Source organism: Sander lucioperca, chromosome 2 (assembly GCF_008315115.2).
Source record: "Sander lucioperca isolate FBNREF2018 chromosome 2, SLUC_FBN_1.2, whole genome shotgun sequence".
Lineage (NCBI taxonomy): Eukaryota > Metazoa > Chordata > Actinopteri > Perciformes > Percidae > Sander > Sander lucioperca.
In genome coordinates, this window is record NC_050174.1 from 33,264,460 (window position 1) to 33,279,496 (window position 15,037).

Here is a 15,037-nt window from a genome sequence, read left to right on the forward strand (position 1 = left end):
CTTTGAACTGAAAGCTCAGTTTCCGTCATTTGAGGGTTGACAAAAATCAGAGTTCTGATATCAACTGAATTCACATATTATGTTTTTGCAGGCATCAAACCAAAGGAAGAGAGCAGCAGCTTTGCAGGGACTGCCATGGTACATGAAGGAAAATCCTTCTACATTGATGAAGAGATGTGAGGTAAGCAGCAAAATGTTGTTCAATGATACAAAAACTAGTTCACAATGGGCATGGTTACACATATCATTTCAGGCATCCTCTGTGTGGATACACTACATAGCAAAACATGTCTAAAGCACAGGCACCTTTTTGTTTTTTGTTTGTTTTTGCATGAAGCCAACAGATCCTGGGGACGACGTCATCAAGGGAATGGTGATTGGAATCCTTTTGGTCGTTGAAGACGTGAAGGAGCCCCTTCCAGTTTCCTACAACAATGTTGCCATCGTCATCGAGGAAAAGATTGTCATGCGTCATCTCGGTGATGTACCCAACACTTTTGTGAACCTGATGGGCCTGCTGTACATGCTGAACCTTGACTATCCAAAAGACATGAAATATACTTTTGAGGTGATTCAGCGCCTGTTCATGGGAATCGGGTCTGAGATGTGCACGCCCAGGGTCCACTCTCTAAAGAATAAGCTGCTCAGTTAGAGGGATGGCTCAGGAGGATGTTTCTGCATTTGGCCCTGAGGAAGTGTTCTAATTTTTTTGCCATTTGTCCACTGTGTAGTAAGAGGAAAATAAATGTAAAGCCCTTCTGTGGGTCACAACAGTTTTTTTTTTTGTTTTCATGTTCTAACAGATCTCTATTGCTCTCTGTGGAGGAAATGTCTCTTGCAGACACTCATTTGTATTTTATGTTGTAGAGCAAACATGAACAGAGTGGAGATTTCGGTAATGTTTGAACGTGTTAATTTTCAGGCTGACATTTGAGCAAGTTTCTCAGAGAGAGATACAATTTTGTATGTATATCTTGCTGCATTTAACTGCAACAATGCTGAACATTCATTAGAATGGATCAAGATGTAGATGTTGATCAAGGCATTTAGAGTTGTTTTTTTTCCCCCTCAAAAGGAAGAATGCTTTTTTTTTTTTTTCTTTCTTTCTTTCTTACAAGCGGGACACATTGTAATTTCAGTTTTTGACCAGCGCTGAAAGAGTTGGAAGAGCATGGATGTTTAAGAGGGTGTGAAAGCTTTTTTTGTCTGCATGTCCCAGAGGAAGAATTCTCATTTTTACACTATTTAGTAAGAGGGGATGAAATGTATTGCCCTTCTGTGGGTCACCCCACCTTGTTTTCATGTTCTGACTTATTTCAAAGGTATTAACATTAATCCATGTGATGTTACAGATAAATTGTGGAGAAGAGTGGACATTTCAGTAAAGTTAGAATGTTTTCATTTTCAACATTTTGAGCAAGTTTCTCAAAGATACATTTTTTGTTTTGTTTTTACGAATCTTTCTGCAATTTACTGCAGCAACTCTGAACATTAACTCAGAATGGACTCAGTTGAACTCAGAGAGTTATTGTTTTTCCCCAAAGGAAGGGTGCTCTTATTTTTATGTATTATTATTATTTATGTGTGGGACAGTGTAATTTCAGTTTGTGAGCAGCCAGAAGCAAAAGTGTATTTGAGGGTGTAAAGGCTAATTTTTTAACATGTCCCAAGGAAGGTCTTTTTTTGACGTCTCGACATCCATTGACACTTATTTTGAAGCAAGGCTAGTTGAAGTTGGACTTGTTGGGATTTTAATAAAGGTCCTTATTGAATTGTCTTTTCAGCGATTTTTTCATGTGTTAATATTTAAGTTTGACTGGCCAATTCTCATGTAGATTCTTTGTAGATATTAGTTTGCTTACATTTTTTAAATCTAGCAATTTCTGTAAACTTAAGTAACTTGGCAATAGAGCACGAGAAAACAATAATAATGTTGCCCTCACTTGATAAAATAAGTTAAACCAACATATTTTTTAGTTCTCTTAAGTCATGTTTTCCAGTCCACATTACTTGATACAGAAAGTTGAGTCAACAAATTGCGAGTTGTATCAATTATGTATTCCATGTTGAGCCTGCTTGATTCACAGTTGTAGGAACTTGATAAAATAAATGTAACCAACATCTCTTAAAGTTATCTCAAATAATATTTTCAAGTCCAACTTACTTGATACAGGAAGTTGAGTCAACAGACTGCATTTTGCATCAACTCAAGTTTTGAAGTGTAATAAACTTGACACTATAAGTTGACTCAAATTAACTCAGTCAAAGCAACAAGATGACTTGACTTAGTGAAGTTGAGTCAACTAATCTTTTTTTACAGTGCATCAAAAATCATTATTGATGGTACTGATTATGATGTTGGGATGTTTGTGTCTGTGGGGCAGGAGGGTGGACTGCCTCAGTTTAGCAAAATTCAGCAGATCCTCCTTGTTTACAATGATGTCACTTTTCTTTGCCAAGGACACAAATCACACTACGTTGAACACCTGAGATCATATGAACTTTACCCAGGCAATGTAACTGTCCACAGTGTATCAGAGCTCAATGACAACTCACCCCTCTCTGCATACAGTGTAGAAGGAAAATTGCTGTTGACGCCCAAACGATTCATACTGCACTGAAAGTACATTTACATCTTGTGATTTAAAAAAATGCTAAGTAGTAGATCTTGAATCATATTTTAACACAAGGGTAAACTTCCAGTATGTAAAGGGTGATAATTAACTGTTACATTTTTGTATGCACTACTAAATCTGCTTATTTTTCCATGTCAATTTTCATACATAGATTTGTCCCTCAGAAGATGGCAGCAACCCCAAAATTTCTGCTGTGTGTTTATGTTGCCACAGATGTTGCTATAAAGGTAACTTTGACTGAGCGACCAGAGTCGGTGAAAGAGCTAATCAACATACTGCAAGAAAAAGCCAAGCCAAGACTGGACTTTGAGTTTACCTTGTATTATGAGGATCCTGACTTTGGTGGACAACTCAGCTGTCTAGTTGATATTCAAGAGTTACCAGAGAAGGCAACATTGAAAATTATCAGATCAGAAAGTGATACCAGCTCATGTGCATCTTCTGATACAGACATCCTTCCTCTTGTGCCTATAAGCCAGCGTCAGAAGTCCTGGCCTGACATCTTCCCTGTGCCAACTTTTTCTTATGAAGTGGAGCATGTGCTTGAAGAGGGAAACAGTGCATTTGCAACTTCTGGAAAGACACTGAAATTAACCAGATCCCAAAAGCACAACATCTTGGAGAACATGGCTGCAGTGATGTACAACTTCAAACCTTACCCAAGTGACAATGATGATCTTGTTACAGCTCATCCTTGTCTTAAAGAGCCTGGAAGTGTGAGTGGATGGTATGGATGGAAAATGAGCCTGAAATTTAAGATGGGGGATTATCGTGGCAAGCTGTCAAGATCTGGATGTTTGGAGGTGTCTGTCAACGCAGGTAAAAGGAGCAAAAATAACCCTGACAAAGAGCACCCGCACTCCAACATAAAAAGAGCCAGACGAGCTGAAGTGAACTTCCTTCCAAACTTTCCCAAGGGAGAAAGTCAGGCCAGTTTGGAAGAAATGAGACTGCAGATTATGGACGAAGTTCAGAAGAGTCAGCAAAACCTACGCTTGATAGAAATGCTAATGCAGAAGACCTTTGCCCTTCGTCGCCAGGAGATAATTCAGGAAAACCCACAGGTGAAGGACTTCTTGGGGAAATGGCCGGCTCTTCGGATTGAATCACAGGTAAAACACAGACTTTTTCTCTTTTCTGCCACTCTTCACACATTTCTATGCCAAATTTTGAATATGGATCACATTCAAATGGAACAGCAAATGCCACTATTCACTGTGGGTAAGAACTATCACTTTGCATGTGACCACGTTGCTCAACAATGTATTTTAACGGAACATGTTGCATCACAAATGTGTTTTCTGTTGCAAATCAAGTATTAGTCTTTTTATATAATTATTTTTTTGTTTTTTTGTTTTTGTAGCTTTGTGCTGAGTTCCAACGCATCACAAACGTCAACCTACGGAACCAGTTCTATGCTGTGCTTGACCAACATACACCTGGACTGGTGGCCTTGTATAGGCAGAAGGCGGCACGAACCGGAAAGATATCAGAGGCGCTGCGTGACATCTTAAAGATTTATGATCTCCAGGTGAGTTAAAGATGAACTTTGAGCTTCAGGTCCCACTGGACAGCAGGGCCTCAGGGTGTCATTGTCTGTCTAACACTGCCAAATGCCATGAAATTTGGTCAGCACATCCATACTGAAAGAAGAATGAAATCTGTTATATTCATTTTTGCTTGTTCTTCCAGGAAGTGCGCGATGTCAATATGAAGCGTACTGTAGCCCTTCGTGCCCTCCTGGTATACCTGCGTGAGGAGGACCCACAGTTCTTCAAGACTTGGAATGTAAGTATTCAGTATATTCACAGAACTATTAGTATCTCTAGCAGCCACTTAGCTATATCTAGTTACCCTTTAGTAAACCTTGTGTGTAGGTGTCATTGTAATGGTAAATGGACTGTACTTATGCACATGGATATACAGTATGTGCATATAAGCATACACACATATATGTAAAAGCCTCACAAAGCCCTGGCCTTACTTTACCCAGACCTGGAGAAGGCTAATCACTTGATTGACCTTTTGGCTTAACCTCTCATAAAATAACACACACACTCACTCTCTCTCTGTAAAAATTACTTAAAAATACCTTTTATGAGATGCTGTACATTACATATCACAATACAGCACCCACTATCTAATACCTACCTGCATATTAATAGCCTGTTGAATACTCAGCTGTAAAATACCTACCTCGGTACACTTACCTATTAAATAACAACCTGTATGATATTAAAATGTAAAATACTGCTACACTTACTTCTTTTATGATGGGCTGTAGAATAGACAGCTGTAAAATGCTTACCTGTATTCCTACCTGTGGGTTGTTGGCCTGTAGAATAGTTACTTGAGATATACCTACTATATACTGTACTTACCTGTTGAGTAATCACCTGTAATATACACTCAATGGCCTTTTCATTAGGTACACCTGTGCAATATAATTCAATCCATTACAACTCTGATATAAATTCTACATCTATAAAGTTTATATATTTTCAGTTTTTGTTGACATTGTCGGAAAGCTGAAAATTCTACTATGTTTATTATTGAGGTCATAGTGGGTGACGATGTATTATTGAATGGGTTTGCTAATATTTTGTCCACTGCATTAACATACAAGAAAGGGGCAAAATATTATGAACACCATTCAATATAATTCACCCCACTATGCCACCACCACATATTACAACCTCAGTAATAAATATAAAGAAGAATTATCACCTTTCTGACAATGTCAACAAAAACTGAAAATGTATAAAATTCATAAATGTAGAATTTTAAGGAGAGCTGTTGTATTGGATTGAATTGGGTTACACACATGCACCTGATGAAGTGGCCAGTGAGTGTAGATGCAGTTGTTGTGTTTCTTCAAGTTAACCTAACCGTTGCACCCTCTCTGTGTCTTTCAGGTGGAGGAGTCAGATGAGACAGGCATCATTGACACTCCTGTTGCTCTTGTCACAGCAGTCACAGAGGACACTGCAGATCCAGTTCATTTCAGTCCTGCAAGCATTTCTATTGTTGTCGAAGATGATGTTGTGATAAGTGATATCCCTAACTTGGCTGATGCATTTGCATTGTTGTTTGTGTTGATGTACGCATTGCATTTGGACTATCCCAAGAAACTCATTCACACTTTTACATTCATCCAGAAAATCCTAATGGGTCTTGATGATGGTAAACCACTTAAACCCTGCCTACTGAGTCTCAAAACTGACCTGTTAATGAAAGAGTAGGCTAACTTAAGAGTTGTTTACATGTTGATGTGTTTTTGGGGTTCCCAGTATGGTAACTTTATAGTATGTTGTTGAACATGGTGTTCAACGCATTTGAAACTGTTTACATTTGGCAAATTATGTCTTTCCCACCAAATCTAACGTAGTTGCTGTTGTTTATACTTATCGGTTGTACACCAACTTGGTGCTCTGAATCCTAAAATGATGTGAGATGTGCCTTTTTTATATTTTGTTTTTATAGGTTTTTACAAACAGGATATATTTGATGTCTTGATTACGTGTGTTGGGACCGTCCAGGAGTGAGTTAAACATTATCTTGTCAAACAAAGGATTTCCAGCCAACATGTGCTCAGAGACAATGGGCCTGAGACAAAGAAGGCCTACTTGGAAAATTCCGATCCAGGTCTCCTCCGGAAAGATGGTTCATCACCCATTTTCTAACAACAGCCTGCATGCAGACCTTGCAGCCTAAAAGTCGCACCTAGGTGTTACTGCACAAAATGGCCGAAACACCAGGAGGTCCAGCATTCCCATTGGACCAGTGGACCCCAAACACAGCATGGGGCCTGAGACTATAAAACTGGCTTAGACACCAAAATCTTCATCTTTCATAGCAACCCCGTTGCTGCAGGAAGCACGCAAGCTTGTGCCAAAACTTCCACTTTCGCCAGAAAGTGGATTTATCTCTCGGTGTTCTGGAAGAACACCACTGGATCCTGTAACACACATCGTGTTTCAAAACTGCAGAGAGAACAACACGTTCTCTAGAAGGAAATCGGACACGTTTTTCTTCTCAAGTCGACTCTAGCTCTCTTCCTTCTGCTCTTTTTGGAAGGAGAGCTTCCTCTGAACTGCTGACGAGTAGACACGGACCCCCGTTTCTTTCGTGGAAACCTACGGACAAACGGACTGAACACACAGTAAGAAGGCTTACGTCTGGGCAGAGATAAATAGTGTGTTTTATTAATGAGTAATTTGCTATTGCTGCTACTTTGTGTTACCATTAATGTGATCTGATTAATACAGCGCTACTGCTGCGCGTGTAATGTATTAATCTAGGATTGTGACCGCTGAGTCAAATCTATTCTGTGAATGTACTCTGATCACGGTGCATTGTTGATATGTTGTGTTGAATATGTAGCTAGCTTGTTCAGGCTGTAAATGCTACTTTCTGCTTCTCCCACTGCTGAGGAGTTTTAGGTACTGTTAGATCCAAGTATATATATATATATATATATATATCTTTCTTTCCTACTTCTCTAACCTTTCCCTCACACACACATATATGAACACATAGCTAGTTACACACACGCGCTAAGGTGAACAGCTGGCCAACCAGCGAGTCACATAAACTGCAGACCGCTCCACAGTTCTGCGCTCCTGTGTGTCCCTCTTAACTTAAGCTTGCAAAATTTAACTATAAGGACAAAGTTGAGAACATGCTGAGCACAGGCAACTCACATCCTGCATGGGAAGGTGTGAAAGCCATGATGGGGATGCAGTCTAAGAAGTGTCCGATTTCCCTCAATGGCATGTCAGACCGTGCCCTCTCAAATGAACTGAACACTTTCTATAATCGTTTTAATACTTATTACTTTAGTGAGGAGTTGTCAGTCTTTAATAACATTGCCCCTGGGCAGAGCAATGTCCAGGTTAACAGACATAAGGTCCTGACACTCTTCAGAGGTGTTAAAGAAAGGAAAAGTCCTGGCCCGGACGGCATTGGAGGCCGTATATTAAAGAATTGCGCTGAACAGCTGGTAGACATTTTTTGTTTTATCTTCAAAATGTCCTTACACCTCCACACCGTTCCCAATCTTTGGAAAGACTCAATTATTGTTCCGGTACCTAAAAATAAGGCTCCAGAGTCTTTTAACGACTTCAGGCCTGTGGCACTCACGTCCCTTATTATGAAGACGTTAGAGAAGATCGTGAAAGACAAACTTTTGAACTCTGTACAAGATCTACTAGACCCGCTTCAATTCACTTACAGACCAAAACGGGGAGTGGAAGATGCAGCATGTACTCTTTTTAACTTGATCTATACCCATCTTGAGGGTGCAAAGAGCTTTGTGCGGCTGCTTTTCATTGATTTTTCTTCAGCCTTTAATTGCATTCAACCACATATTTTAGCAGGGATCTTAAAGAATACTTTTAATATCGATCCTAGTCTCATTTGTTGGCTGATGAACTTTTTAACTGACAGGTCTCAACGCGTGAGAGTGAATAGCACCTTATCCGATGTTCTCTTTTCCTCCACTGGTTCCCCCCGGGGCTGTGTCCTCTCCGCGATCTTATTTATTTTATATACAAATGAATGCAAAAGCCAACACACCAGGCGTCATATCATTAAGTTCGGTTCGGTAAGACTCGGTAATAGTGTCGCTGCTGACGCACAGCGACCCCGAGTATGGCGCTACCTTAAATGATTTTACAGAGTGGTGCAAATAGTCTTTTATGAACATTAACGCGGAAAAAACTAAAGAAATGCTGATTGACTTTAGGAAGAATCCCCCCACCCTCTCTCCCACCCTTATTAACGATCAGGCTATCGAAGTAGTGAAGCAATACAAATACCTTGGTATTATAATAGATGACAAACTCACCTTCGAGCCTCAAGTTGACGCTGTATGTAAAAAGTCACACCAGCGCATGTTTTTTTATCGTAAACTTCGCAATTTTAATGTTGATAAGACTTTTATGAGGATGTTTTATTGTTGTTTTATTGAAACTATTCTTTCTTTTGCCTTTGTGAGCTGGTTTGGGTCCCTCACTCTTAAAAACAAAAACAGGCTGCAATACATAACTAAAGTGTGTGGCAAAATTTCCGACAACACCCTGACTGACTTAAAATCGCTATATGAGTCAAAGACCTTGAAGAAGGCCCAGTCAGTCTTGTCTGATATAAGCCCCCCCCTGAACAGCTACTTCATGTTGTTGCCGTCTGGCCGCAGATTCTGTCTGCCTAAATGCAGGACAAACAGACACAAAAACTCCTTTGTCCCCGCTGCTATAGGCTTTGTTAATAATTCATTGTGAAATTAGGACTTCTGTGTAGTATGTATTTTTTGTGCCCTCTATTGATAGTGTCTGTTGTTTGTATGGCTTATGTGTTGTTTATGTTGCATTCTATTGCTGCACAACGAATTGCCCCTCGGGGATAATAAAGACTCCTTGACCTTGACCCTCTTGTCAACCACACGTGTGCAGACACGTTAGCTTAGCAGCTAGCCTATTGTTGGTAGCACATAGCTTAGCCTGAATGAGCTAACGGCTAATCTTAGGCCTAGCCTATCAATACCGCCCTCTTGGGGTGAAACAGTTTTGTGCAGCTCACAAGAGTAGCCATTTTTGTAGTCTTTGGCTAGACTACACCTCGTCACCCCCTACTCTTTCACACTCACTCTCTCACACACACACACACACACACACACAGACACGCACACACACACGCACACACACACACACACACACACACACACACACACACACACACACAGAGGGTCTCCCACATGCTGTTTTGTTTTTGCTTTGTTTTGTTGTACTTAAAAGAAACGTATATTGGTTTTAATTAATCAAAGGATTATTGATTGGCCATTGATAATTTTGAAGTTAATAAATTCTACTATACTTTAATTAGCAGTTGTTTGTGATTATTTGTGTATTATTGTATTAATTGCTGGTTAAACACAGGTCAGTGCTCGGATTTCACCCTTCCACTAACAAATGAGACTATTCCACAGTTCAATATTGGCCCCTGAAGTTTCAGGGTGGTGCCCCGTTTTGATTGTTTGTTGATTTGATAAAGTTATTAATAACCATATTCATAACTTTATTAATATTGATAAACATCTTTGATAATATGCCAATAATCTGATCTGTACCCCTACGTGTACCCAACACGTGTTTTGATACGTTTATTGTTTATTTATTTACTTTTTTTAAATATTTTTTTTATTTCATTTGCACTTTGATGGTCATGGCTGTTACTAATGCTGTTTTAAGAAATCAGGCCATACTTTTTATATTAAGCACTTTAAGATGCTCAGTTCCTGATTATCTTGTTCCTGTTTGATATGTAGAGATACATATGTTCACACACAATCACAGTCCCATACAGACACACACACACAGAAAAATGCACAACCAAACACTAAATGAGTTTAACAAGATGTTAGATGATATATTGTTAGATGTTATATTTGTAGCTAGAGCAGAGGTGTTTAATTGTGCTGTCTATGTATGTTTTCATTCCAACTAAATACTTCACCAGGTAATTTCACTGGTTAACACACTTACAGCTATTGGGTAGGTGGTGAAACTAGTATGTGACATGAGTCACTTAGCGCATCATGGTACATGGTTAGACACCTCTTTGCTAGAACAGAGTTTTAAAAAATGACTGCTGTTGATGGTCTGACATGTTTTGTATAAAACAATTTTAAAACTGAATAAAAGAAAAAAGAAAATGTACAGCTGAAGTTATTTTTTTTGTAGTTTTAACTTGTAAATTTCATTAGCTTGTGGGTTATACACAAGTATATTTTTTGAGTTAGTAGATTTCTATTTAATTAAGTATCATTGGATCAAAATAATTAAGTATGGAGATACTAAAATTGGGCATATGTTAAACAAAATTTTTAAGCACGGTGCACTTAAAAAAATAAAACATAAAATTTAAATGTTTAAGTTTGATTAGATTGTAACTTTAAAAAAAATCTTACTTAAAAAAATTAAGTTACTTACCTCAAAAGTTACTATGTAATCAGTTTCTGCAAAAGTTTTGAGTACTATGAACTTATTGGGGTTTACAGTGCACGTGTGTAAGACTGCCAGTAGGCTACATTCATTTACAATTAAACGTTGCAGTTGGTGCTAAGTGGAGAGTCTGTCATAGTGTGATTGGTTATGTCAGTGGCATTGATTCTTAATTTCCCACGAAACTGATCGCGGTAACGTGTCAGTTGAACTTTTCATCTCCAATCCTATCCGTATATCATTGTTAAAGGCAGTCTGTATATGCGTGGAGCTGAACTGTTGACCGCTACGTTTGCAACGGCAACGTACCACAGACGTCGCGGCTCACGCCTCTCGATATTTACCGATGTTTGCCTCCCTGCCGCCCGGTTTCGGGTTCCGCTTTTGTGCGCTCCCTGGGGCGTCAGGAGCGAATGGCGTGGGTGGCTTGGGCCCCGTCATAACTGCTTGCAGTTCTAGTTTTATATAGTTTTTATTAATGCCTCTGCCCGGGTCAGATTTTTCCCGCCAAGTCACAGAATGATTTTCGGCAGGTAGACGGTGCAATATGACCTCCCCGTAACGCTAACTCTTAAACCTTTAAGACAGCAAGTGTGGTAAAAACACTACTGCTTTTGTCCAGATCGTTGAAATCAACACAAACTAAAAGTTACATATAGCCACTTTAACCATAGTCCTCATAAATGTATTTAGTAGGGCTGTCAAAATAATGCATTACTTTCGATTAATTAATCTGAGAAAAAATAACGCAGATTAATCAATTCCATATTGACGTTTGACCCGGGGCCGTTCTAGCCACCGTAAAATGAAGGAGGGAGACGAGAATGTGCTGCCTGGATCATTAATTAGAACATTTACTTTATTAAAAAAATTAAAATCTTCTTCCTGCCAACTCTGGCTACCGAAATCTGATGCCACTGATATGTCTGCACTTCTCTCTGATGCTCTGAAAACAGACCATACAGGCAACACAAACACCGCTGCACGCAGCTAACGTTAGCCTACCGCTAGCTAGTAGCTGGATTAAACACTGTTAAAATGCTGACAGCTAACGCTACATTGTACGGTGTAAAGTTTGACTGTAGACTCTTGAATGTGTACATGATTCAACAGCGGGATGTAACAATCTGCAGCTGCTGTCGGAAAAACACAGACGGTGCGTTCAATTAAACTGGTAAACTACAGCCTCGTGGTGCGTTTGAAGTTATTGTAAATGTCCTTTTCCCATCTGGTGGTTGTTTTTGTCGTTCAACAGCAATTTACTAGTGAAATAAGTTGTTATACATTAACTCATTTCATTTTTACCATATGGCCTTAGCAATAAACAAGCCGGTCTTTAATGTCACCATCACCGTTTACTGTTCTGGCACCATTAATTAATCAGAGTATGTAATTAGATTAAAATTTTTTAATTGATTGACAGCCCTAGTATTTAGTTTAGAACACCAAGACAAAAGAGGAAAGTTACGTACATCCAGTTTAAAAGGAGTGACATCCGGCCGAATTTCCGGCAGCACCTGACCAATCCCGGAAATGAAACATCGTGGATAAAAAGATAAATACAAAGAGCAGTCTAATCTAAGTTGGTTACTACTACAATCTCTTAATGCTTTGGCTCGTGACAGTGACACACGGTTTAGGTCATGATCCAACCAAAGTAGGCTAAGTTACCTTGGGCAGCAGAAATAAAACATTTATAATTTTCTGATTTAGCCACATTCCACTATAACACAAGTTGCACACTGTACAAAATGCAGCTTTAACTTAAAGCCTTGTCACTTGTTTGCTATACAAGACAACTTGATGACAGCCATGCTCCCCCCCCCACCCTCAACCAGGCAGCCTTTTTGACTCCGTGAGTACACTATCCTGTATTAAGTGGTACTGCCAGAACCAGAGTGGTTCAAAAAGCGGGTGTTCACGGTTGAGCTGTTTTTTAAAAATCTGAGCCGCTATATATGAATATCAAATGCTTATGGAAGTTGATCATATTTTATCCCTAAATTATTTTACCTTCAAAGATTATATAAAAAACAGCTTACACTCTCAATAAAGCAAGAGACAAAACAAAAGTTTCTCTGAATTCTTTATATGAAGATGCAACAGCTGTGCTCGAGCAAACAAAGTCATGATCCATCAGATGGTTGGCTTGATAATCTTTCCCAAGAAGAGGATTTTCTCCGTGTTACGTTCAGCGATGATGACCATGAATGGACGATTGAACTTCAACACAGGGACAGGGGCCAGGTGGGCAGATTCGCGTATGATTGTGGCAGCTGCAGCGGTGGCTCCGGCTTCATCCACGACCAGCGTAGCTTGGTGCCCAACCTGCGGTGCAACGCAGAGTAAGTGAGACGACAGACAAATGGAATGTGTGAAATAACATATGCTCCGTTTACTTACTTGTGAGACTACCAGTCCTTGCACCTCTGAAATGCGTCTGAAATTTGCACGATCATCAAACATGTCTGTCATTCCCATTTCTGACAGCACATCGTTCAGGTTGTAGGAAGTCTTGATGGAGAACTTTGGAATATATACATCATATCTCCTAAAACATTGGAGGGGGAAGGCAAACAGGCTCAGATTATTATTATTATTATTATTATTATTATTATTATTATTATTATTATTATTATTATTATTATTATTATTATTATTATTATTATTATTATTATAAGTGTCTGACAAGATTATGGAAAGGATCCCTACAGAGATAGACCTGTTAAAGAGTAAGAACCTTTTTGCTTACAAGGCAATGAACAACTACAGACAAATACTATCAAATTAAATGGTTTCCTTTTCAAACGGGACATGAACCGCGGTCTCCTGGGGCCCACCCCTACCTCCTTAACAGGACATTTGGAGCTCTTAAACTTCCTCACCTTACTTCCTGCTTTGCTCCCATTAGAACTACGACCACTAGAAAACTAAATCTAGGTCCGAATGATGCTGGAACACACCACTTATGGGGTCTTTCTTGGGGGAGGACAGGACAAAGCTGTGTACCTTATTCAGTGTCAGACCTTCCACATATAAGCATAAATTAAGATTTTCCCAACCTGGGTGTCACCATAGCCTTCAGCCATTTGGTGACGTGGTTCGGGGAGATGGCGTTCTCCAGCGTTGCCATGACGTCAGGCAACATAAGCAGCATGGAGTAGGAGCTTTTGAAGGGGAGCTGAAGGACCGTTGTCTTCAGCTCACGGTCGCGATAGATGTGGAAATTATCCTCCCGATTCATCATGACGGCTGGAACCTGGACAATGACAATTTAAACATGAAGATGGTCAAAAAACACGGCAAAAAAAAAAGTTGGGGAAAAAAAAGCAGCAGATGTCAAAAACAAAATTAGGGTGTTACAACTATCAGATTTTCCCAAATTGTGTTAACGGCATGAAAAATGCTTTATACATCTTTGGTAAATTAATTCAACAGATCCCTGCTCTAGATTTGGGCTGAACCCCGAAAGTTTACGTTGTCTAGCTCTGCCCTTGTTAATTACTGGGACTCAAATCTTTTTCTGAATAAAGAGAGAAACTCTGAACCTTGGTGTTCTTGTCCACGTTGAAGTCGTCCTGCTTGGTGAGCTCAGGGTCAAACCGAGTCGCCCACTTTCCTGTTAGACAATGAGCAGAAATAAAACAAAAACTTGTGGCTTCATACATTCAACTTACCCTTAAAATATGTAAACAGATCTTACATTACTACGAGATTACAGACTGACTAGATCTTATCCCACAGGACCTTCTTACCTTTGTAGTAGATGTAGCTGATGAGATACATGACTGTGTTTGGATCCAGGTCTTCCACCAGCTTGTCAATCTTCCTGTTGGTCTTCTTCTTCACATATTTATTGATGTAATCAGCACTTTCTGTAGCTTTGCTGAAGTCCACATTGAACCCATCTGCGAAGTACGACAGCTTCAGGGTCTGCAGGAACTTTGGCTTCGGCTTGAAGTACTTGTCCACAAACACGGCGGTCCCGTCGCTGGCGTCCTCCTGAGATGGGTTGGTGGCGCTATGGAGGAACGTCTGAAAGGCCTGGTCCACATCTGTCTGCGTCAGGAGGGAGCTGCTGAAACCCAGACCACTGAAAAGCTGACGGTGCGTCGCACCCTGCGCTCCCACGGACAATGCAGCCAAGGCGACCGACACACTAAATGGGGAGAAGAAGATATTCTTTCCCTGCGAGTCAGCATCAGCTGCTAACTTCCTGTAGAGTCGGAAGGAAAACTTTTTGTTTGCGTCGTTGACCAGGGAGACACTGTCGCCGCTGCTGACGCAGATCACCGCTGCTAGGACCCAGAGACCCACGGCTGCACGCATCATCATCATTGTGAACTAAGACAAAAGTTCAAAAGTTCAGCTTCATTGTTTGTTTTAATGACACTGACTTTG

General features: G+C 39.9%; 2 protein-coding genes across 3 annotated transcripts in view; one reads left to right on the forward strand and one right to left on the reverse strand.

Annotated features, from left to right (window-relative positions):
• Nucleotides 1-15,037, reverse strand: part of LOC116057263 (serpin A3-5-like) — a 93,469-nt gene that overhangs the window by 34,146 nt on the left and 44,286 nt on the right. The window contains exons 2-6 of one of the 2 annotated variants that reach the window (XM_031309652.2): nucleotides 14,392-14,980; nucleotides 14,185-14,255; nucleotides 13,699-13,895; nucleotides 13,040-13,187; nucleotides 12,714-12,964 (exon numbers count right to left, since the gene is read on the reverse strand). In XM_031309652.2, the coding sequence (XP_031165512.1) occupies nucleotides 12,773-12,964; nucleotides 13,040-13,187; nucleotides 13,699-13,895; nucleotides 14,185-14,255; nucleotides 14,392-14,974 (1,191 nt within the window). In that variant the 5' untranslated portion in view covers nucleotides 14,975-14,980 and the 3' untranslated portion in view covers nucleotides 12,714-12,772. Of the gene's footprint in view, nucleotides 1-12,713; nucleotides 12,965-13,039; nucleotides 13,188-13,698; nucleotides 13,896-14,184; nucleotides 14,256-14,391; nucleotides 14,981-15,037 lie in introns of those variants that run through there. The other variant, XM_035999008.1, reaches the window with a different exon arrangement.
• Nucleotides 3,335-5,929, forward strand: LOC116057275. Its single transcript, XM_031309667.2, has 4 exons — nucleotides 3,335-3,748; nucleotides 4,000-4,167; nucleotides 4,329-4,424; nucleotides 5,552-5,929. Exons 1-4 carry the CDS (start codon nucleotides 3,377-3,379, stop codon nucleotides 5,876-5,878), a joined length of 963 nt encoding a protein of 320 aa, XP_031165527.2. The 5' UTR covers nucleotides 3,335-3,376; the 3' UTR covers nucleotides 5,879-5,929.